Here is a 22,263-nt window from a genome sequence, read left to right as displayed (position 1 = left end):
AGCTAAACATGTTTTGTTACTAAACCTACAAAGTTATTATTGCACTTCTATCTATAAGGGTAAGATTCTTTAATAAAGCATGTCAGGGGCATGAGACTTAGACCAGAGTTTGTCCATTACTTTATAAGTATTAATAGTTTGCTCTAAAGAGTTCATTACCCCAGCAGTATTAATAAATTGCTCCAACCTAGTGGTTACTAATGGTTTGTCAAAATTATCAGCCACACATAAAAACATCCTAAAAAAATAGTCACCCACAAAGTAACATAATTGGTAACTTATAAGCTGGCACGAGGTTTATGAAACAGAACACTTGTGTTATAACAACTGTCGTTTTTACATTTATTCATTCATTCAATAGTTTACTATAAACAACAACAATGTTGCTTTAAATTACCATTGTGGCAGCTAATATAAAAATTATTTATTGTTTGTTTTCTACATTTTAGCTCGCGACTCTAACATGGCTGTGGAACGAAGTCACTCAAGCATGAGTTCTAATTTCGACCTTAGTCCAAGTAGATTGTTGTCAAGTCCAACTAGCTTGCCTATTCAACAAAATGCTGTAACTTCATCATGGAATTTCGGATCAACTTTTCCTGGTAAAGTTTATTCTATTTTATGTGTTTTTCTCGAGGTTTATATTTTAGCTGATACAGGCTTCATTGTCTTAAAATTTCTTTTTGTTTTTAAAACTTCTTATTTTAAAATTTTCAAGACACATTGTCCTGTTATGGTGTCTGAAATAAACACCCATGGACCATGGTTTTATTTAGTAAACCAGACTTATTAGTACTATTCCTAATTCATAAATACAGTTGGCTTTTTTTCACCCTTCTAACCTTACACACACACTGTAAAACCCTAAGCCGATTTCACTTTAAAAGGTTGTACTGTGTCCGTTTATAGTATATATTGTTAGAGAAATGTTTTTGCAGCCCAAGAAAAGCCTCCAATTGACCAAGGAACAGCAGACATTCAAAACAAATCCTATGATGCATTCTTGTTGTATGATGCTGCTGACAGCAAATTTATTCGGGAAGAATTTTTGCCCAAAGTTGAAACTGATGCAAAAATCAAACTCTTTGTACCGGACAGAGATTTAGATGCAGGAGTTCAAGCTTTTCAGAGTCAGCTGGAGTTTATGCTCAGAAGGTAATGTTTAATTTATCACCCATTAGGTAACCAAATGCGGCATCTTATTTTTTGAATGAAATAAAAAAAAACCATTCCAAAAAAATGTCATGAAATAATAAGCATTCTAACATAATGTCCACAAAGGTAAACATTACCGTTTTCATTCTGTTATGTAAAACTGAGGTGTTACGACATAACAGCCATAAAACTTGACACTTTAGGCCAGGCTTGGCCCATTATCTCATATCCATTTCTATAAAAAAAAACTGAATTTTGTCTCGATTTTAATATGGAAACATATAAAATCTAAATTCTGTTTTATTTTTAACCAGGTGTTCCAAACTTGTTGTCATCTTATCAGATGAGTTCTTAAAGAACCCTGATAGTCAGTGGTCGCTAAATGTGGGCGTGTCTCTTGATCCAGGTAACTTTTACCTTGCCTTATTTAAGCTTACATCAATTTTTCGAACCAAATATTTTAACTGATTTATAGTAGGTTGGGGGAAGACGGGACACATTTAGCACCTAATATCTAAAAATCCTGGTCGTGTTTTAAACAATTAACAACGGCTTATAGGAGTTGTGAGGATATAGTTTTATAACTCTTCGATTTTTCTCTGTTTACTACAAAACGGTACGAGAAAGTAAAGTTAAAAGGTGTCCCGTCTTCCCCCACCCCACGCTATCTTTTTTTGTGGTGGGGGCCACAGTTAGATTAATTACAATTGTTATACCATGCCACCACACAAAGATAAATCAGTTAGATCAATTAGTCATTATAACATGGGTATTTCATGCATCTTCTGCCCTCTGATTTTATACATCTCAAGTTCCAGTATATATGTTTTTTGTGGGTGATATTTTTTAATACATGAACGATAAAATCGCCACTGTGAAAGTACCTAACTTTAAAAATCTGTTTACTCTTTGAAATGAAACTGTTTTCTGTGGCGTTTAAAATCAATAACTCGTATAAATATTTCACTTAGGCTCTAAAGGCAAAAAGATCATTCCAGTTATTTACAAGAAGATTACCGAGCCAAACTTGCTGGCCGGAATCAACCCATGCAACAGAACAAGGGTTCTAGAAGATTCTTGGTTTTGGAACAGCGTTATTCGGAGTTTGGGTGGGGTGCAAGACAATAAATAAACAAAGTTTTGATGTAAATTTTTCTTTAGGTATTTGTACGTTTTTGTTTTCTATACTATATTGCACTATATTCCATTGTTCCTACCCGTATGTTTGCCAAATCGTCTTGTATTGTTGCAGTCAATATTATGTAAATGTATTTTTGTTACACAATAGGCTATTTAAAGCAATGGGGATTCCAGAAGTTTAACAATTGTTAATATAGTGAGGTAATCTGAAAGCAACATTTATATGCTTTGTCTGACAATACTGAGTTTACAATTCAATTAGTTACATGTCTAAATCACAGTTCCCATGTCAGGCTTTGAGTAGGGACTCACCCATAAAGAATAGAATAATTATGTTTAATGTGACTTTCTATTTTTAACTTTTCTCATTATAAGGTCTTAAAAGTGTATACTTACAATCATACACAATTTTTCTAACTCCAATAACATTTAAAATGTATTTTAATTCAAACCCTTTGTAAATTTGTTCACTGCCATTGTGTCGATCGCTGTCTTTGACTGATGGTCTGAAACCTTTTACATCATGTACACATTGGCACTGTAAATACAATTAATGAATTATATGTCTCAGAAGTTCCGAACATGATTATCAAGGTATTTGTGTTTGTTTACTACCCAGTTTGTCCCTTTGTGTTGGGAAATCAAATGGAAGTGTTTGGTAAGGACACACGTTCGTGGTTTGGGATTTCCAGTCGTGACTCGTGATCGTGAGTCAGATGACGCAAATTTAACTGAAAGAGAAAATAGTCAGTTGAATGTTTCACGTTGGTCTAAATTTAAATTTAACTACTGTGCACGAAATGTGTTCAAAGTTTCTTCGTTCATCTCACGCACCGGTACTTGTACTTACCAGTCGCCAAGTACAACCAAAATGTGTGGCTGGTTTTCCGTGATTGGTCAATAACAGATTCAACACTAATGTTTTTTAGCGGTAAAAACACGCATCTTGTAAGTAAATTTCCAAAAGAAACCTTTACTCTTGGCGCACAAAGCGCTGAATAAAAAAGCCAGTCACGTATTTCATGTTGTCTGCAGTTATTCTTAAATGCTAACGTGATGTTGCAAGAGTTTGTGGGAATAAAACTGCATAGCATTTAAAACACTATAAGATAAAGAGGCGCTTGATTATTTGGCGAAGTTGAACATTTTTGACTTAGAAAAAAGTATCACGAGGTTGTTACATTTTGAAACATAATTGGCGTTTTTACGATTAAAAATCAGAGCGGAAATGTATTAATCTTTTAGATAGATGCCGTTTTTATGCAAGTCACATGAAAACAAATACGCTTAAAACCTCCAGGCTATAAAACTGCCTACCTGAGTGTTTTGTTTATGTCACCGTTTGGGCAGTTTGGAAATAGACTGGTTTCATTTAAGTTTCAGAATGTTGCCCATTGTTGATTTCAAGCAATGTCGACCTAGTGTTGAAGCTAGTGACAAAGAAATAAACGAAACGGCCAAGCTATTGGTGGATGCTTTGTCCACAGTAGGTTTTGCATATCTAAAAAATTGTGGAATAAAAAAGTAAGAATTTACAATGACGATTACTTTTAAAACGAACATGACTATGCATGTTTACAGAGAAACTGTCGAAGAAGCCAGAAACACCGCGGATGAAATATTTAATGCACCAACTGATAAGAAAAAGGATTACGTTGTAGACCGTGAAACCAACTTCGGTTATATTGGACTCAATATAGAGAAGTATGTAAAGTTCATGGAAACATCCCTTTTTTTGTCATAATTTCTAGTTCATATATTCTGTTTAGATATGTTGGTCTATATGGCAACTTGGATACTTTACGAGTCACTGTTTAGTAATAGACGCAAGAGAATGTTACAGTAATATTAGACAGCATTCTCACCGTTTAAGGTTTGTGTTGCCAAACCAAAAGGTGTATGAAACTTCGTTTGTATTTCAAAAACTTGTATTTTGTGGGTAAATTGAACTAATATAACAACAAGATAACATTTTTTTCTTCATATAACTTAACTTACTGTAAGTTAGTATTATAGTAGGGCGGGGGAAGACGGAACACCTTTAGCACATATAATAACTAAATAAATTTCTTCATTTTTTAACAGTTAAAAACGGTTCATAAAAGGATACGATTTTACAATTCTTTAAATGTTGTTTGTTTACTATTAATTTGGACGAGAAATTAGAATTAAAAAGTGTCCTATCTTCCCCCACCCTATATATAATAATAATAAAAAATTAAAAAATACATTTAAAATTTAGTCACAGGCCTTAGTAGATACTAAAGTTCTTTGTCCACATATTAGGGTCAACCCAGCTAAACCGTACGATTACAAAGAGGCGTTTAATGTGCCCAACAGTGCACTTGATCCATCAACCGAACCGAAATGGCCACATGAGCTTTCACCCAACTTTGCCTCACTTACCAAATCCTTTATGGAAGATTGCAAGCGACTGTCTTTGAGAATACTTGAAGTGATCGCTGTCGGATTACAACTTAAGGTAATTACGTTCGGCATTGTACTACATTCGACCATCATCAAAACAAATATTCTTTTTAGCTGCATGTATATAACTAGGCCTATAGACCTATTTTATTTATGCGACCACTTATACATGTGTGTAGGATCGCCACGCTTTGGAGAAAGCACATGATTGCATGGGCCGTAAAAATAATATGGGTGGCGTCAGATATCTGTATTATCCACCAATTAAAGGCGAACTTGAACTTAATCAAGAAAGGCTGGGCGAACATTCAGATTACGGTTCGATTACTTTGCTCTTTGTTGATGACAATGGCGGACTACAGGTATAGGCTATGCGAGTCTATAATTTTGAATCATTTATTTCTTTAAAACGTTTATGTATAACCCAATCTTATAACCCAGTCATACTAACCCGACTTTCTTAAATAGATTGAGACGGAAGGGACATACAAAGATGTCCCTGTAATAGAAGACACGATTTTGATCAACATTGGAGATGCGTTGGAGTTTTGGACAAAAGGGAAACTCAGATCGACAGTACAGAACTTAAACTAAATCACAAAAAAACGGATTTGTATATCACGTTTTTTTCAGAAACACCGTGTTAATATACCAGACGATGAGGTAAAGCGAAATTCGATTCGAAGGTCGATTGGTTATTTTGTTTTTCCCGATGATGATGTTGTGATCAATCAACCTCTGCAGTTCAAGGGTGATGCGGATGTTCCGGATCCTGTGAAAGATCCGATAACAGCTTTGAAATATATTCAACAAAAGTTGTTAGTAATACATCCTATGGAAATTTAACACTCGTAAAACTAGATCGTGTTTTTACAAAAATTCCCAAAAAATATTCGGCCACAAAGTAACATATATATTCACAAAATAACATACAACTCGTAAGCTGGCACGAGGTGTATGTAACAGAACAACCGTGTTATATAACGACTTTTGTTTTCCGGCCGTGCAAGGGTAAAGTAAGTTACATTCATTCATATATTCATTTACGTGTCCATTCCTTAGAGCTGTACTCTCTTGTTTACATTGAAATGAGAAGATAATGACGTTGTAAAGTCTTTGTTTATCCAGTTGCGTACTCGCTGATCGCAATGTGCCAATAAATCGCTGCAGGCTGCAAGTTAGCTTATAGTGTTGGTTTAACCGGTAATACTACTTTTGAAACCCTCTAGCAGTCCACCAGGTCGCATAAGTTTACAATGAGGTGTTATATCGCTTTGATTGAGTATATACGGTCAAGCAATATGTGTAAACGGAGTTGCACTATGCAAATATAAATGAAAAGTACAATTGTATATTATATGTTGCATGTCCAGACCTTGTAAGCTTTTGTGCTAACGCCTAATAATTAAGCTACTGCATTGAAATAAAGGTTGTCACACACCTGCCAAAACACTTGACTCAGAATGCTGCCCATTATTGATTTCAAGCAATTTCGACCTGGTGTTGAAGCTAGTGACAAAGAAATAAACGAAACGGCTAAGCTATTGGTGGATGCTTTGTCCACAGCAGGTTTTGCATATTTAAAAAATTATGGAATAAAAAGGCAAGAAACTCTACATTTACTTTATAATCAGCCTTTTTGAACGAAATAGTAACTATACATCCATTTACAGAGAAACCATTAGTGAAGTCAGAAACGCCGCGGATCTAGTGTTCTGTTCACCAACTGACAAGAAGAACATTTATAAAAGAAACCCAGAAACCACTTTCGGCTACATTGCGCTCAGTACAGAAAAGTACGTCAAGTTCAAGAGTGCATGCAACCTATTTGTTTCTTTTTTTCTTGTATATTAGGGCGAATCTAGCTTTACCCACCGACTACAAAGAAGTATTTAATATACCCGGCTCGGGTGTAGATCCATCTGTAGGCGCAAAATGGCCACATGAACTTTCACCAAACTTTGCTTCATACTCGAAATCTTTCATGGAAAAATGCAAGAGTCTGTCTTTGAGAATTCTCGAAGTGATCGCTGTCGGATTACAGTTGAAGGTAAAAGTTGACAAGTTGGATATTTTGTGCAATGGAAAATATGCGAACATATTATAATCTTTATACCCAATGCGAACCGTATTTTTTGACAGGATCGCCATGCTTTGACGAATGCCCATCAATTTCTAAACCAAAAAAATAGTATGGGTACTCTTAGATATGCATATTATCCACCAATTAAAGACGATGTTAAACCCGAACAAAGACGAGTAAGCGAACATTCAGATTGGGGTTCGATCACTTTGCTCTTTGTTGACAGCAGTGGCGGATTACAGGTGTGCAGTTTCACTTATTAGCATAAAAGTCGTTTAATTACGATCTATTAACTTGTAAGTTAAAATAGATTGAGACGGAAGGGACATACAAAGATGTCCCTGTAATAGAAGACACGATTTTGATCAACATTGGAGATGCGTTGGAATTTTGGACAAATGGGAAACTGAAGTCGACAGTATGTAACTACAACTGGATCATAGGAACAGAGGTATAATTTGGTTATTTTCCAGAAACACCGTGTTAATATACCAGACGATGAGGTAAAGCGAAATTCATCTCGAAGGTCGATTGTATATTTCGCTTTCCCTGATAATGATGTCGTGATCAATCAACCTCTTCAGTTCAAGGGTGATGCAGATGTTCCGGATCCTGTAGAAGAACCGATAACAGCTTTGAAATATTGCGAGATCAAAATGAAAGAATATTTTTCAACCTAGTTACAAAGTGTAAAAATGTTTCTTGTACAAACGCTGCTTCTCCGATATTTATGTAGATACTGTGGAAAAAGACGGGACACGCTTAGCACAATATATCCAAAAATGCTGATCGTGTTTTAAACAACTAACAACGGTCAGTGGAATTCGTGATGGTTTTATATTTCTTTGAATATTCGGTTTTATATTACGATTTTATAATTCTTTAACTATTCTTTGTTTACTATCAAGTGATACGATTAAATAGAACGAAAAGGTGTCCCATCTTTTCTCACCCTATATTATACTAAATCGCAAAATGTTATTTACGGTAATTTTAACAAATGTTGTCTATATTGCTTTTCTTTTTTTGCCAAGTCGTATGTCTTCGTACAAGTGTGTTTAAATCTAATGCATTGCGCACTACATGCGTAAAGTGGTTCGTTGGTCTTGCATATTATAGCTTAGTTATAGTGCATGCGCTTGCTATAGCAGTTACAAAGAGATTGTGTGTTGTTTTTTTGTCAGAAAAAACTGTATGTGAACACTTGTATACCTCCGATGCAATCGTAAACATTTTTAGGATTACAAGGTTCACATATTACGCATCTTGTATTCCCCCATTGCTCAGAATCATCTATGGACGCGCTTTAGTAGAAAGTCTGTATTGATGTTTTATGTGATTGCCAGTTTCTACCGGCCCTTTCAAGACTACTGTTGTAGTAAAGTAAATGACTGGCCTGACAAAATTTTCGAGTTCTCCAGTGGCGAGTCATTTTGCTACTAAAGCAATAGGACGCCGATTTGCAAAACAACCTCGCTCTGCAACTATTGACCTGATGGCGTCATTATTTCCCATTGGCTCATTGGCGTCTGTGGTTTTTTACGTTTGACTGAGTAGGCTACGTGACATTGTAAAAGTTGTGTTTGTTCAGTTGTATACTCGCTGATGCGGATCTAAATTCTTTTCTAATCGTTTGATGCCGGAATACAGATATTTAGGTGTGTATTCGTTTCCTGTTTATATCTGGAACGATTTAACTGATCACTTTAGGTTAATAGACAGTATCAGCCTTGTTTTACGCAATGAGATGTTAAATTCTGTTTCGCTGTCGCTTCGTTAAAGCATGTACAGCCAAACAGTATAACCACATAATATATTTGTAGTATATATATAGTATACGTAAGTATATTTGTAGTATACGTAAGCTACAGCGATGTACAGTAAAATTATGTCCTCAGATTGTGTATAAGCTTTTGGACAAACGCCTATATTATCATATATTGCATTGAAATCAAGGTGACTAACAATTGCAGATACACTTGACTTAGAATGCTGCCCATTATTGATTTCAAGCAATGTCGACCTGATGTTGAAGTTAGTGACAAAGAAATAAACGAAACGGGCCAAGCTAATGGTGGATGCTTTGTCCACAGTAGGTTTTGCATATCTAAAGAATTGTGGAATAAAAAAGTAAGAATTTACAATGACAAGTACTTTTAAAACGAACATGACTATGCATGTTTACAGAGAAACTGTCGAAGAACCAGAAACACCGCAGACGAAATATTTAATGCACCAACTGATAAGAAGAACATTTATAAAAGAAATCCAATTACCACTTTTGGTTATATTGGGTTTAGTACGGAAAAGTACGCTAACTTGATATCTGCATGTAACTTTGTTGTTCATTTACTCTCATATTTGCTGAATTCACTCTGAATTAAGTTACTTGTTATACATACATGTATAGCTTTTATAGGATGCATTTATAGGTATGGTGGGGCGGAGAAAGATGGGACACCTTTAGCACATAATATTTAAATATCCTGATCGTGTTTTAAACAATTAACAATGGCCTAAGGGGGTTGTGAAGGCATGGTTTTATAATTCTTTGAATTTTCTTTGTTTACCACCAAATTGGACGGGAAAATAGAATGAACAGGTGTCCCATCTTCCCCCACCCTAATATATCAAACCTACATCTGTATATAAAGAATTTGGTCGGAGCTTGGTCTATAAACTCTAATCAATGCAACAAGTTGGATGCATGTCCCATATTTATTACAATGTACTGAGAAGGCCATGATGGGAACTTTATATTTTCTGTCCTTTTCGACAACATCATACTAAGGCTTCTCGTATACAGCTCAAAGGCAAATTTATTATGCATTAACTGAAAGGTTATTTTTTCCTAACTTTGTATATTTTAGGGTGGACCCAGCCTTACCTGTCGACTATAAAGAGGCGTTTAATGTGCCCGGTTGTGCTTTAGATCCATCTGTAGGCGCAAAATGGCCACATGAACTTTCACCTAACTTTGCCCCACTTACCAAATCCTTTATGGAAGAATGCAAGAGTCTGGCTTTAATAATACTAGAAGTGATCGCTGTTGGGTTACAAATTAAGGTATATGTTAATAAAGAAAAAAAGATTTATGCATTAAAAAGTACGTGGTAACTTGTAAGCGGCGGGCACGAGATGTATATGAAATAGAACATCCGCACCCGTGTGTTATAGAACTGCCGTTTTTCAGTCATTGGATGGCAAAGAAGATATACATTTATAACGTCAACCGCTTAACATTCGTACCGTGCTATACAGTAGGCCTATAGGGTGGCGGAAGATGGGACATCTTTTCATTCTATCTTCTCGTTTAATTTAGTAGTAAACAAGGAACATTCAAAGAAGTATAAAACCTTATCCCCACGACTCCCATAGACCCTTTTATTTATTTAAAACACAGTTACGATTTTCGTACATTGTGTGATAAATGGTGTTCCTTCTCCCACTCTACTATATCCATGCTATTAACAGGATCGCCACGTTTTGCAAAATGCCCATCAACACTTAAACCTTAAACACAGTTTGGGAGGTGCTCTCAAGTATCTTTATTATCCACCAATTAAAGAGGATGTTAAACCCGAACAAAAACGACTGGGCGAACATTCAGATTGGGGTTCGATCACTTTGCTCTTTGTTGACAACACTGGCGGGCTTCAGGTATTTAGATTTTAAACAATTAACTAAATGAGTTGGTCAGTTACTTTGCGTTGACGTAGGCAAATTGTAACTTTAAAAAAAATTAGATTGAGACGGAAGGGACATACAAAGATGTCCCTGTAATAGAAGACACGATTTTGATCAACATTGGAGATGCGTTGGAATATTGGACAAAAGGGAAACTAAAGTCGACAGTATAAATAAAATATGGCTATAATGACAGTACACTAACTTGATTTTTTCCCAGAAACATCGTATTAATATACCCCAAGATGAATGGCGAAGAAATTCATCTCGAAGGTCGATTGTATACTTCGCTTATCCTGATAATGATGTCGTGATCAATCAACCTCTGCAGTTCAAGGGTGATGCAGATGTTCCGGATCCTGTAAAAGATCCGATAACAGCTTTGAAATATTGTGAGATTAAAATGAAAGAAGCGCATGTATATTAAATATATTTTAAATAAATCGTACCATGTTTATTACGGTAATTATAATGTTGTATGTAGAGTGAGGTGGGGAAGATGGGACACTTTTAACACATAATATCCAAGTATCCTGATCATGTTATATGTACCTTGTTTACTACTAAATGAAACGAGAAAATAGGGTTAAAGGTGTTCTATCTTCCCCAACTTACTGTATGTTGCTTCTTTAGTTCACGAATGGTAGATGTGTGAAAATATTGGCATATTGTTTTGAGATTATTAATAAGATCGGGTTTACTTCAGTGTGTCTTTATCGGGGTAAATCGGGACATTCAGTGGGATGGGGGAAGATAGGCACCTTTTAACTGTACTTTCTCGTCGCATTCATTAGAAAACAAAGAATATTTAAAGCATTATAAAACTATATCCCCGCGACTAACATATAGACCGTTGTTAATTGTTTAAAACACGATCAGGATACTTGAATATTATGTGCTAAAGGTGTCCCATTTCCCCCCACCCCACTTTATATGTCAGATGTCCCATCTTACGCCAAGTCGTGAAGATACGGTTTAATAATTCTTTGAATAGTCTTTGTTTACTACGAAATAGGACGAAAAAATAGAAAAAGGTGTCTCATCTTCCCCACCCTATTATGTATATAAGCCTTTTGAACGTGATTAAAGCATCAATTACTGTATATTTTACATAATTTTAGCTAATCCGTTTCATTTGGTGTTTTATGTTTTTGTTTTTGTTATACTCAATTTTGATAACATAGTTGTTTTTTCAAAATCGTGCGTCTTCGTCCAAGTGTAATTTGACTTTGGTTTTTGATTAGGTAAGATCGTCGCTGGAACGTTAGCTAAACTCGCGTTTATCAAAATACATAGCTTACGTATTTATAAATATTTTAGAGTCGGTATAAAACTATACTGTGATAAAACCACTCTGTCACTGCACACGCATGGGAACCCACTTTTAGAATATGCCTACTGTGTGACGCAATACATTTGTTGAAGTAAAAATTTTGTTGGGGAAAATCCAAAACAATATCATAGGCATAGATTTTAGTTTACATCTGTATATATTTCCAATGGAATTTTAAGCGGGATTCCGTACTCTTTTTAATATGACTTTAGCGTCTGGAAGCACTGCTACTGTCAACCTGTAGAAATTTTTAATGGAAGGGAAATATAAAGCGTAAAGCGTTGTGGTGTACGACTGTATAGACTACGAGTTATAGTTTGTGTAAAAGTTATAGTTTGCGGTACGAGTTATAGTTTGTGTAAAATGTTTTAGCTTACAGTATTACAATTCCGTGCCAAAATTGCGTTACTGGATTGAGGAGATAAAAGTGGAAAATCCCAAAGCCATAAGGCACAACAGTAATCTGAGTAATAACGTATTTGTTCGTAAATCCCGTGTCTGAAACAATTTAGTTTCTCTTATTACTTATATACTCCACAACTCGTGATGTGTAGTGTTGTTTGTTGTTTCCTAAAGCTTCTTTTTGCATAATAAATGGCCTTCCCTTATTCACAATATATATAAGCGTTTCTTAAACTGGGTTAAATTTACCCCTCGGGGGAAACTTCTTGTATTAAAGAGAGTAAATAAGCTACCAATCAAAATCCATATCCGTTGACGGAACAGAAAAATTGTGCTAAATTGTAGTACTTTACCAGGCATTAAACAACTTGTTGCCATAAAGCAAGCGCATCCATCGCATTAAATATAACTGATGGAATTAGTTGTTTTCCCTTTTTAATAAATCAGCGCCATATTACATATTGGGGGGAAATCTGATAAGCATCTTTGTTAAAAGGGTAAAGCATACAACCAAGTTTAAGAACCACTGGTCTATATTGTTACTGTCATATCTAAAATAAACAATTCAGGAGTGTATGTAGTTTTTTCAATGGGCCATTTCAACAAATTTAATTCTTTGATGTTCAAAGTTATAGTACCATAATATCTATAAGGTTTTCTTATTTGGTTGTGATTTTTAATTTGATTCTTAAGTATGAATTGGAAGACATGGGAAGAAATGGAAAACGATCTTGGTATATATTATCGACCAACAAATCGGAAACTGGATCGACGGAAAGGTCCAATTGAGGAAGGACAAATCAATTTCAAAATAACCATACCGTCGACACTCAAGCGAAAAATAAAACACGACGTCGATAAGAATTTAAATGAAGAACTTATTGAAAATGCTGATAAACAGCAAAATACAGAAGAACAGTCGCACAGTATGGATCAGATATTTTCCTCTACTCAAATAGGAGCATCAGTGTCTCATAATGTGGAAGATTTGCACTCTGTCAAACGACCAAGGCTCTCCCCTATTATTGCAAAATCAAAACCTGCGGTACATTCTACCTCTGTTATAATCAACCCTTCTGATGAAGAATCTGACTCTGTATTCGATAAAACTAAATCTAGAGCTGACGTTTCGCATAAAAGTATTCCCATCCATGCAGATGAAAACCTGGCACAAAGTAGTGTGCATTTGGATGTGGAAAATTCCGTTCTAAGTGATAAAAGTTTTGACAATAGCAAAAATGCAAGTAACAGATTTGATTTACCTGCAACTGCTTCAAAGCCCACAAAATCAACGCAACAAAATGAAAGCGAAATGTTTTTGATAAGTGAATCTGCCACATTGAATGAAAGTTACCATCAAGTATTGTCAAAAGCTAAACATTTCCTGGGAAAATTTAAACCAAAGAAGATTCCATTGAAGGTTAATAACAACCAAACGAAAACAAGCAATACTGACAAACCAAGAAAGATTAAACCACCAAAAGGGTAAGATTTCAAATTCATTAACAAAACTATTCAGATACCCCATACCAATAATGATACTAAAGTCACAGACCCAAAGATATATAAAGTGCAAAACTTATTGGAGGGATTTCTATATTTTCCCTGTGTGGTGAAGAATGACCGTTCTTGTTTTTATATTTTATAGTGTATCGCTGACTATTTAGTCAACCCATAAAAGGGTGAATGAATAAATAAAACTTACTTTATCCTCCCTTGGCGGTAACATGACAGTCGTTAAACACAAGTGTTCTGTTTTATACACCTTATGCCAGCTTATGGGTTACCAAGTATGTTACTTTGTGGGTGATTTTTTTGGGGATTTTTTTATGTGTGACTGATAATTTCGAAACCTATTAGTGACCACTGGGTTGGAGCAAGTGCTATTTTACCTGTCTTGCCTTAAGGCATAAATACCAACAATGGTAACAGTGAAGAGCCTTGAACCGATTACCTCTGGGGCTCTGGGTTAAAGCCTTGAACCTGTATTGACTAAAGGCAGACAGACATTCACTGTACCACAGCGCTAAAACTGTTTCTGTGTTTATGTAAACAATAAACATATTTGTGCTTCATAGGTTTGATGGCTTTGCAGTTGTCCCTCCTATAAATCCAGCATCCAGTAGTGCCAAGCACCGAACCACCTCAACCGAAGTGAATCGAATATCGAGTAACCTCGCACAGTGGAGATATACACTGGAACAACGCTTACTGTCTCAGAGCAGTGATTCATAGTGGACATATCATTTCCACATTTTCTCTTTGCTTCTTAATGCCATTAAATTGTTTCCCGGCTAATTTTTGTTGAAATTGCTGTTCTATACCAACAGAGCTGTTTTTTGTGTTACAATTGTTGTTTATTATTTTACAGTACAGAATATTTTTTGGGGGGGGAGGGGGTTGTTCCTAAAACTGCCATTTGTGAATTTTGTTATCTTATTAAAATCAGATTTAAAAATTTCATATTTATATTTTGTATTAGGTCATGATCACTGGGATCACTTGTATATAGTTGAGATAATAACTTTCTACTCTGTATATACAAATTTCATTGAAGAAAGCAAATACTCAACAAAAACATGGTGGCATCTGCTATTTATGTGTTAGACCTTAAAGGAAAGGTAGAAATATATTTATATTATTTTGTATTTTTTTACGCAAAATTTTGTTTCTATAGAAGAAAAACTTGATAATAAATAAACACAAACGGCTCGTTTGTCTGCTAGCTGTAGCAACCACGCTTATTGTTTTCCAATTAAATGTAAATATGTATTTAATTAACTGTAAGCGTATTTAACAACTGTTGTTTTGTCATTATATCCTGTCTTTTCGTTTAAAATATTTCTAAATCTTCGCTACTGTAATCAAAGATACAAATAGAGGTATTATATTACTTTTTTAAATATGAAACATTAATCTAACGTTTAAGTTTTTAATATAAAATTACAAATTATACTTTTCAGGTTTTAATATCACGTAACTACAGAGGAAATATTCCCATGAATGCAATTGATGCATTTCCAAAGTTACTTCTTGAACAAGAAGAGGTAAGTTCAAAGAAATTAAGGTTTTTTACTTACTGCTAAAACACTGTGTGTTACCTGGTATTGCTATGACATTCTTACATATGATTATTTTTCAACGGGCTATATAATACAAGTGTATGTGTATATTTTTCCTGTATATTTATCAGACATGGGATGTTCTTTCATTAGATTGTTATCCTAACTATTAGAAAAAAATGCCTAGAAAGGTGTATAGTTTTAGCTTATTTAAAAGTGTTATGGGACTTAATGCCTCCTGTTTCTATAACACTAAATTTCTGTTACTATAGGAAGGCACATTAACTCCAGTGTTAATGCATGGTGACATTACGTTTGTCTTCATTCGGTTCAGCAATCTTTACATGGTGGCAACAACCAATAAGAATTCAAATGTCATGATGATTTCTTCTTTTATGCACAAACTGTGCCAGGTAGATTTAAGTTTCATATTTTTAAATGGTTTGAATAAGCCTTTTTGTATATGCTATAATTTTGTGGCTCAGTTAAGCCTGTTTTAGGTTACAGTTTAAAAACCTGGTACCATTCAGTTTTCAGGTTTGGTGAAATAAACTTTTGATTGCAGGTTTTTGCAACATTATGAATAATATTTCTTAATTTAACATTATTTAAATTTTGGGTGAGGTCCTTGCCAAGGACCTGGGATTTAGGCCACATTTGGCCTATCACCCCAACACCCGGAAAGCTCATTTTAAGTTTTTCATGTGACCCGTGCCGCAACACCGCATCGCAGTCAGACATGTAAATAACTTAACATTAAACAAAGTTAATGGAATTTATAACTAGAGATGTATATAATAATCAAAATATCACTAAAATTTATTCCCAGTTGTTTATATATTCCAGATTTTTGCTCATTATTTTAAAGAGTTGGAAGAAGAAAGTATAAAAGACAACTTTGTCATTGTTTATGAATTATTTGATGAAGTTATGGACTTCGGGTATCCTCAATTTAGTGATCCAAAAATCCTACAAGAGTAAGATACTGTTTATGGAAAATTTTATGTAAAAATTTTTTTTATGAATATGCTTGCTGCATTATTATTAGGAAAAGAATTTTATTGCAAACAGCTAGTGTTTTTGGCTTAACTTTTAAAGAGTTCTGTGTGTAGGTGTTATTCTGACAGAGGCAGCATATATGTCTTGCTATTCTGTAATAGCATAATTTTTCACAATAAATTAGACAGTGAGTACTAGCATGCAAAACCAACAAAAAAACGATAAAAACACAACATAATATATATATTAACGATCTAATGCAGATATATCACACAAGAAGGTCACAAGTTAGAAATACAAGTCCGACCTCCTTCCACAGTAACTAATGCTGTTTCATGGCGTTCTGAGGGCTTAAAGTATCGCAAAAATGAGGTATATACTGCAGAATTGCTGGACAAATTCCAAACAATTTGTTTAATATTTTCATAAAGCATTTATTTAAAATTTGTTTTAATTTTTTTGCAATACTGTTTATTTTCAAAGAAAACTGTTTAAAGATGTAAATAAAAGCATAGTGTAATCTGTAGGCTTTAAAATGTCTTCAATCAAGAACATTTGGAATTTCTTGAAATAAATCATTTTTTTATTGGTTAAGAAGCAGAAGTTCCCAAATACTATCTATGTTTCATGTATTTTCAGGTTTTCCTTGATGTAATAGAGTCCGTCAACTTGCTTGTAAGTTCAACTGGTAATGTCTTGAGGTCTGAGATAGTTGGAAGCGTCAAGATGAGAGTTTACCTCACTGGGATGCCAGAGTTACGACTCGGACTTAATGATAAAGTCCTCTTCCAGAACACTGGAAGTAAGTATGTTACATCCTCTTCACTTGCTGAGTGATACGAAATATCAAGTTTAACTAATTGTATTGTATAGAGAGAATACAATCGTTGCACTTTATTTTTGTCAGTTATGTATTTAATATCACTTGATCCTGAATGTTATTTCGTTACGAAATTTTCCACTTTTATGAGCAGTATATCAGGGTCATTCACAAAATGTATTAAAGTTTTCTGAAATATTACATGTATACTGTTTAAAACCGGCTGCTAAACAGATAATGTAAAACAGTGGTTCTTAAACTGGGGGGGAAACACTCGGAAGGGGGGCGCAAAAAACTATAAAATAAAGTGTTATTACAGTGGTGTTCAAAAGGCTAAAACACGACGCAGGTAAAAGTTAAATTAAAAAAGCAAACATTTAAGCCTGTTTTTAAACCTTTTACACATGCTAAATGATGAGGTGTCAATCCCTATTATAACGCAAATAATCGCCGTGCGAATTGCTATTATGTCGTAATTAATTGCCAGGCAAAACAATCGCTATTATGATGCAATGAATCCCTACTATTTCATAACAAACAGTCTACCTGGCTAAGAAAAAATGGTAAATATACGGTTAAACTACAACGTAAACTGAACAGGTATTTGATTTCACTCTTGTGTTGATCGCGATAAAGTGTTTTACGCAATAATACAGATACAGTCAACCAAGGGGGCGCGGTTTAAAGCATGTCCAATATGTCAGGTTCGGATGTGGTTGATCATGGCAGAAATTAATTGAACACCACTGTGGTAACTTAACAAAAAAGGAGGGGGGGGGCGCAAGTTTGTTGAGATCTTCATTGGGGGGGCGTGCTTCAAAAAGTTTAAGAACCCCTGATGTAAAATATATAATGGCAACGGTTGTTCATTAATTGCAAAGCAGGGATGTGCAAGTTACGAAGTGCTATAAGAATAAATGGAAAAAGGTAGAGTTGGGTTATTGCAATAGTATAATCTAATGGAGTAGATAAAAAACTCCCTGGCCTTAGTTTATGAAATTTATCTATGTTACAACTACAACTCCAAAGCTGTAACTTTTTCTCGCATCGATTTGATCAAACTTTAATGTTAACCAGGAGGGAAGAGCAAAGCTGTTGAGATGGAAGATGTGAAGTTCCATCAATGTGTAAGACTCTCCAGGTTTGAAAATGATCGCACAATCTCATTTATTCCTCCAGATGGTGAATTTGAGTTGATGTCGTACAGGTTAAACACTCATGTAAGTTGAGGCTTAATTTATACAGATTATGCAAGGCAGACACTTAACCACAATTTCTCCAACTTAGTAGTCACTAATGGGTTGTTCAAATTGTCAGCCACACATAAAAAATCCCCCCAAAATAATCACCCACAAAGTTACATACTAACTCATAAGCTGGCACGATGTGTATGAAACAGAACACCTGTGTTATAAGGCCTGTCGTTGCCATGCCACTGCAAGCTAGGGTAATTAAGTAACATTCATTCATGCCCTCATTCATGCTATCACTGAATTTGTGCAAATAGAGACTAATCCTGTTATACCCACTGTTTGTGGCTGGGCAGTATTACTTGTATGAAATGCATGGAACTAAAATTGAATATAATGATAAAAAGAATAAAGCACATAAAACACACTAGGCTAAACTACACATAAAGCCATGTAGTAATTAGCAAGCACCATAGAACTGACTAATTGTGTAATTTCATGGGTTCGCCTTTTTTATTGTCTGGTGCCGTGGCAAAGTCTGCCTGTAACCCAGAGGTTATGGGTTGTCAAAATTATCAGTCATACACAAAAAAAATACAAATAATAATCACCCACAAAGTAACATACACGGTAATTCGTAAGCTGACACCAGGTATATGAACATCCGTGTTATAAAGACTGTCGTTTTCTGACCATGCGAGGATAAAGTGAGTTATATTCATTACATATTTTATTCTGTTGTTGTAGGTGAAACCACTGATTTGGATTGAATCTGTGATTGAACGACATTCACACAGTCGTGTTGAAATCATGGTTAAGGTTAGAACTTCTTCATTTGATTTAGAATTAAGTTGTCAAATATCTTTCCGATATATTTTTCTAATCAGAACACCATTGCCTCCCTACTCATTAAATTTCTAGTTTTCGTTTTTTTCTGCTTATCTCACAACAGTATGATAACTAGACTGAACATTTGTGAAAATAATTTGATAAGTTATGCTGTTGTTGTTGTCGGACATACTGCAATACCTAAATTTTCTCTTGCTGGACTTTGTTTTATTCCAAGCTGCTGGCAGTCTAAAGTGAAACGACTACCATGGTATCGATGATTACGTCACACAAATAGGATTGTAGTAATATTTTGGACATTGGTTCATTTAATAAATTTAAATTCATTCAAGGCTAAAAGTCAATTCAAACGTCGCTCGACGGCGAACAATGTCGAAATTCAAATACCGGTTCCAAACGATGCCGATACACCCAAGTTTAAAACATCTGTTGGGAGTGTTAAGTGGGTGCCTGAGACAAGCAATATTGTGTGGACCGTGAAGTCATTCCCAGTAAGTTGGACTTTTTTAGTTTAAAAATATGCATAGGCTTTTATGTATGACGAATCTAGTATAGTTGACTTTTTTAGTTTAAAAATATGGGCTTTTATGTATGACGAATCTAGTATGTAAGACAAATAAGAAGAATGCTTTTATATGTAAAACAAAAAAAATAGTGCTCATCAGTGGTACGTATATATATTTCTATATATAGTAGGATGGGGGAAGTTGACACACCTTTTAACTCTATTTTATCGTCCAATGTGGTAGTAAACAAGGAACTTTAAAAGAATTTTAAAACTATATGCTCAAGACTCCCATAGACCGTTGTTAACTGTTTAAAACACGATCAGGATATTCGGACATTATGCGCCAAAAGTGTCCCATCTTCCCCCATCCTACTATACTAATAAATTGTTGTTCATCAGTGGTACATACATATAAATAAACTCAAGTTGTTGGGATACTTAATTGAAATATAGCTATGGTTTTTCTATTTCCAATACAACAATACACTGTAAAAATATGTAACCTGAACAGTAAATCATAGGTGGACGAATCTTAAACAAATGTATGCAGGATTGTGGGTCTAACTTTAGCTCATAAATTGCATTTAATTTCTTCTTGCTTATACCACTATCCATATTTTGAGTTTAATAACTATATATTTATATTTCATATAATTGACATATAGTAGGGTGACGAAAATGGGACACCATTTTACTCTATTTTCTCGTCCGATTTGGTATTAAACAAAAAACATTCAAAGATTTATAAAACCGTATCCTCACGACTCCCATATACTGTTGTTAATTGTTTAAAACACGACCACGATGTTTAAATAATATCTGCTAAAGGTCTCCAATCTTCCCCTACCCTACTACATGTATATTTATATCTTGAACTAAGTATAACTTTACAAACTATATCCCTAACCTTACAAACTATCTTAATACCCAGGGAGGTAAAGAATATTTAATGAGAGCTCACTTTGGTCTTCCAAGTGTTGAGAGCGAGGAACTTGAGGGAAAACCTCCAATCAGCGTCAAGTTTGAGATTCCTTACTTTACAACATCCGGCATACAGGTTTTACTTGTGGTTATAACTTGTTTAATTATATTGTTTGGCTAATCTGGTATACAAAAAACATGTATTCGACACTTAAAAATATAACTTGTTTGTTTAATCATATTATTTGCGCTCATCTCGTGTATAAAAATTTATTTGACATCGGGCATACACTTGTGGGTATAACTTGTTTAGTCATATTTTTTTTGCGCCCATCTTGTATATAAAAACATTTATTTGATTAATATGTGGTCACTAATGAGTTGCCAAATTATCAGCCATACATAAAAAAATCAAAAAAATCCTAAAAATATAATCACCTACAATCTACAAAGTAACATACATGGTAACTGGTAAACTGGCATCAACACTGGTGTTATAAAGACTGTCGATTTGCGGCCACATGAGACTAAAGTAGGTTACATTCATCCATATTAATTTTTTTTATATACCAGATGAGTGGAAAAAACAATTATTTTACATTGTTCCTGGTAGCAAAAATACCAGAATATTTTTTTTCCTTTTACTTCCTTGAAATTTGAACTTGGTATGTCCTAATTGCTGTTTAATCTATTGGAGCAGTGTGTTGATTATTTTTGTTGTGTTTGTTTATTTAGGTAAGGTATTTGAAAATCATAGAGAAAAGTGGATACCAAGCTCTGCCTTGGGTGAGGTACATCACACAGAATGGGGGTAAGTATGACCATGTTTTAATTTAAGATACTTTTGTGTGCAATCTTTATTTAAATACATCTTATTCTAGTTATGTAAATATATAGTAGGGTGGGGGAACATGGGACACTTTTGGCACCTAATATCCAAATATCCTGATCTTGTTTTAAACAATTAACAACAGTCTATGGGAGTCGGGAAGATACGGTTTTATATCTCTTTAAATGTTTTTTGGTTAATACTAAATGGGACGATAAAATAGAATAAAAGGTAGCGCATCTTCTCCCACTCTACTATATATAATGTGTGCTTCTTACTTAAACTTTCTAAAATACAACTAAGAACTTAATATTGTTTTAATTTTAATTGCTTTATTTTTTGCAGATTACCAATTACGAACCAATTGAGCATATTAGCAATGGCATTTCTGACTTCTGGAATAGTATAACATGCGCACACTGCAGCGCTAATCATATATCTATTTTTACTTGAATCTGTGTGAGAGTGTATATATTCAATAACATTATCATGTCCTGTTGGGCGTGCTGCATAAACTAAAGCTCACCAATGTTTAGGTATGCACTAGAATGATGTTTTTTTTTGAGCTGCATCTTTTTGAAATTGTAGACCAACAAACAAAAAATAAAATTTTAGTGCAATAAATTGTTACTAGTTACTTTGTGAATATGAATATTTTGTTAAGTGTGTGAAGGCAAATTGTTTATACCCGCGTGGCAGAGCAACGTGAGTGTTGTGCTTCATGCACCGTGCGCTTACTCAAAAGTTTCTACATAAGTAATTGTCAGATTAATGTATTTTCGTTCGATTTTAAGGTACGGTAATATAAACAACCCACAGGTAGCACTGGATTTTAGATATTGTCCCAAGTATTTCGCA

At 34.5% G+C, this 22,263-nt stretch overlaps 5 protein-coding genes across 7 annotated transcripts in view; all 5 read left to right on the top strand.

The window, feature by feature from the left end:
* Nucleotides 1–2,775, top strand: part of LOC100179208 (myeloid differentiation primary response protein MyD88) — a 3,825-nt gene extending 1,050 nt beyond the window's left edge. The window contains exons 3-6 of the mRNA XM_002121666.5: nt 450–602; nt 939–1,155; nt 1,470–1,561; nt 2,127–2,775. Coding sequence (XP_002121702.5) covers nt 450–602; nt 939–1,155; nt 1,470–1,561; nt 2,127–2,287 — 623 coding nt within the window. The 3' untranslated portion in view covers nt 2,288–2,775. The remainder of the gene's footprint in view (nt 1–449; nt 603–938; nt 1,156–1,469; nt 1,562–2,126) is intronic.
* LOC113474022 (UPF0676 protein C1494.01-like) lies at nt 2,772–5,903 on the top strand. Of its 2 annotated transcripts, XM_002121918.4 has the most exons (6): nt 2,772–3,819; nt 3,877–3,999; nt 4,582–4,777; nt 4,902–5,084; nt 5,191–5,298; nt 5,356–5,903. In XM_002121918.4, exons 1-6 carry the CDS (start codon nt 3,680–3,682, stop codon nt 5,566–5,568), a joined length of 963 nt encoding a protein of 320 aa, XP_002121954.1. In that variant the 5' UTR covers nt 2,772–3,679; the 3' UTR covers nt 5,569–5,903. The 2 variants fall into 2 exon arrangements, with proteins under 2 accessions (XP_002121954.1, XP_026691527.1); XM_026835726.1 differs by lacking the exon at nt 4,902–5,084.
* A 216-nt stretch (nt 5,904–6,119) lies between these two features.
* On the top strand, nt 6,120–8,065 carry LOC104265892 (2-oxoglutarate-dependent dioxygenase htyE-like). The gene is made up of 6 exons (XM_009860961.3): nt 6,120–6,325; nt 6,396–6,518; nt 6,577–6,772; nt 6,865–7,047; nt 7,116–7,223; nt 7,279–8,065. The coding sequence occupies exons 1-6, from the start codon at nt 6,186–6,188 to the stop codon at nt 7,483–7,485; spliced, it is 957 nt and encodes a 318-aa protein (XP_009859263.2). The 5' UTR covers nt 6,120–6,185; the 3' UTR covers nt 7,486–8,065.
* A 274-nt stretch (nt 8,066–8,339) lies between these two features.
* On the top strand, nt 8,340–11,372 carry LOC100177618 (2-oxoglutarate-dependent dioxygenase htyE-like). Of its 2 annotated transcripts, XM_002122239.4 has the most exons (7): nt 8,340–8,463; nt 8,779–8,935; nt 8,993–9,114; nt 9,676–9,871; nt 10,280–10,465; nt 10,552–10,659; nt 10,713–11,372. In XM_002122239.4, the coding sequence occupies exons 2-7, from the start codon at nt 8,795–8,797 to the stop codon at nt 10,917–10,919; spliced, it is 960 nt and encodes a 319-aa protein (XP_002122275.1). In that variant the 5' UTR covers nt 8,340–8,463; nt 8,779–8,794; the 3' UTR covers nt 10,920–11,372. The 2 variants fall into 2 exon arrangements, with proteins under 2 accessions (XP_002122275.1, XP_026691528.1); XM_026835727.1 differs by lacking the exon at nt 10,552–10,659.
* A 1,497-nt stretch (nt 11,373–12,869) lies between these two features.
* LOC100175300 (AP-1 complex subunit mu-1) lies at nt 12,870–22,042 on the top strand. The gene is made up of 13 exons (XM_002122452.4): nt 12,870–13,712; nt 14,306–14,848; nt 15,191–15,274; nt 15,562–15,702; nt 16,136–16,266; nt 16,552–16,660; nt 16,928–17,090; nt 18,186–18,328; nt 19,046–19,117; nt 19,480–19,638; nt 20,587–20,712; nt 21,312–21,387; nt 21,751–22,042. Exons 2-13 carry the CDS (start codon nt 14,807–14,809, stop codon nt 21,771–21,773), a joined length of 1,269 nt encoding a protein of 422 aa, XP_002122488.1. The 5' UTR covers nt 12,870–13,712; nt 14,306–14,806; the 3' UTR covers nt 21,774–22,042.
* Nucleotides 22,043–22,263: the final 221 nt, after the last annotated feature.

This window comes from Ciona intestinalis, chromosome 8 (assembly GCF_000224145.3).
Source record: "Ciona intestinalis chromosome 8, KH, whole genome shotgun sequence".
In the NCBI taxonomy this organism is placed as follows: Eukaryota; Metazoa; Chordata; class Ascidiacea; order Phlebobranchia; family Cionidae; genus Ciona; species Ciona intestinalis.
Note: the sequence above shows the minus strand (reverse complement) of the source record. Positions and strands in the feature narration are given on the sequence as shown.

Excerpts from the sequence above, each read along its gene's own strand:
- LOC100175300 (XM_002122452.4), top strand. The coding sequence starts at position 14,807 with ATGGTGGCATCTGCTATTTATGTGTTAGACCTTAAAGGAAAG. Across the intron at positions 17,091-18,185 it reads CCTCTTCCAGAACACTGGAA|GAGGGAAGAGCAAAGCTGTT; the intron begins GTAAGTATGTTA and ends AATGTTAACCAG. Across the intron at positions 19,639-20,586 it reads GGACCGTGAAGTCATTCCCA|GGAGGTAAAGAATATTTAAT; the intron begins GTAAGTTGGACT and ends CTTAATACCCAG.
- LOC104265892 (XM_009860961.3), top strand. The coding sequence starts at position 6,186 with ATGCTGCCCATTATTGATTTCAAGCAATTTCGACCTGGTGTTGAAGCT. Across the intron at positions 6,773-6,864 it reads CTGTCGGATTACAGTTGAAG|GATCGCCATGCTTTGACGAA; the intron begins GTAAAAGTTGAC and ends ATTTTTTGACAG. Across the intron at positions 7,048-7,115 it reads ACAGCAGTGGCGGATTACAG|ATTGAGACGGAAGGGACATA; the intron begins GTGTGCAGTTTC and ends AAGTTAAAATAG.
- LOC113474022 (XM_002121918.4), top strand. The coding sequence starts at position 3,680 with ATGTTGCCCATTGTTGATTTCAAGCAATGTCGACCTAGTGTTGAAGCT. Across the intron at positions 4,000-4,581 it reads ATTGGACTCAATATAGAGAA|GGTCAACCCAGCTAAACCGT; the intron begins GTATGTAAAGTT and ends TCCACATATTAG. Across the intron at positions 5,085-5,190 it reads ATGACAATGGCGGACTACAG|ATTGAGACGGAAGGGACATA; the intron begins GTATAGGCTATG and ends TTTCTTAAATAG.
- LOC100177618 (XM_002122239.4), top strand. The coding sequence starts at position 8,795 with ATGCTGCCCATTATTGATTTCAAGCAATGTCGACCTGATGTTGAAGTT. Across the intron at positions 8,936-8,992 it reads AAGAATTGTGGAATAAAAAA|AGAAACTGTCGAAGAACCAG; the intron begins GTAAGAATTTAC and ends GCATGTTTACAG. Across the intron at positions 10,660-10,712 it reads AAGGGAAACTAAAGTCGACA|AAACATCGTATTAATATACC; the intron begins GTATAAATAAAA and ends ATTTTTTCCCAG.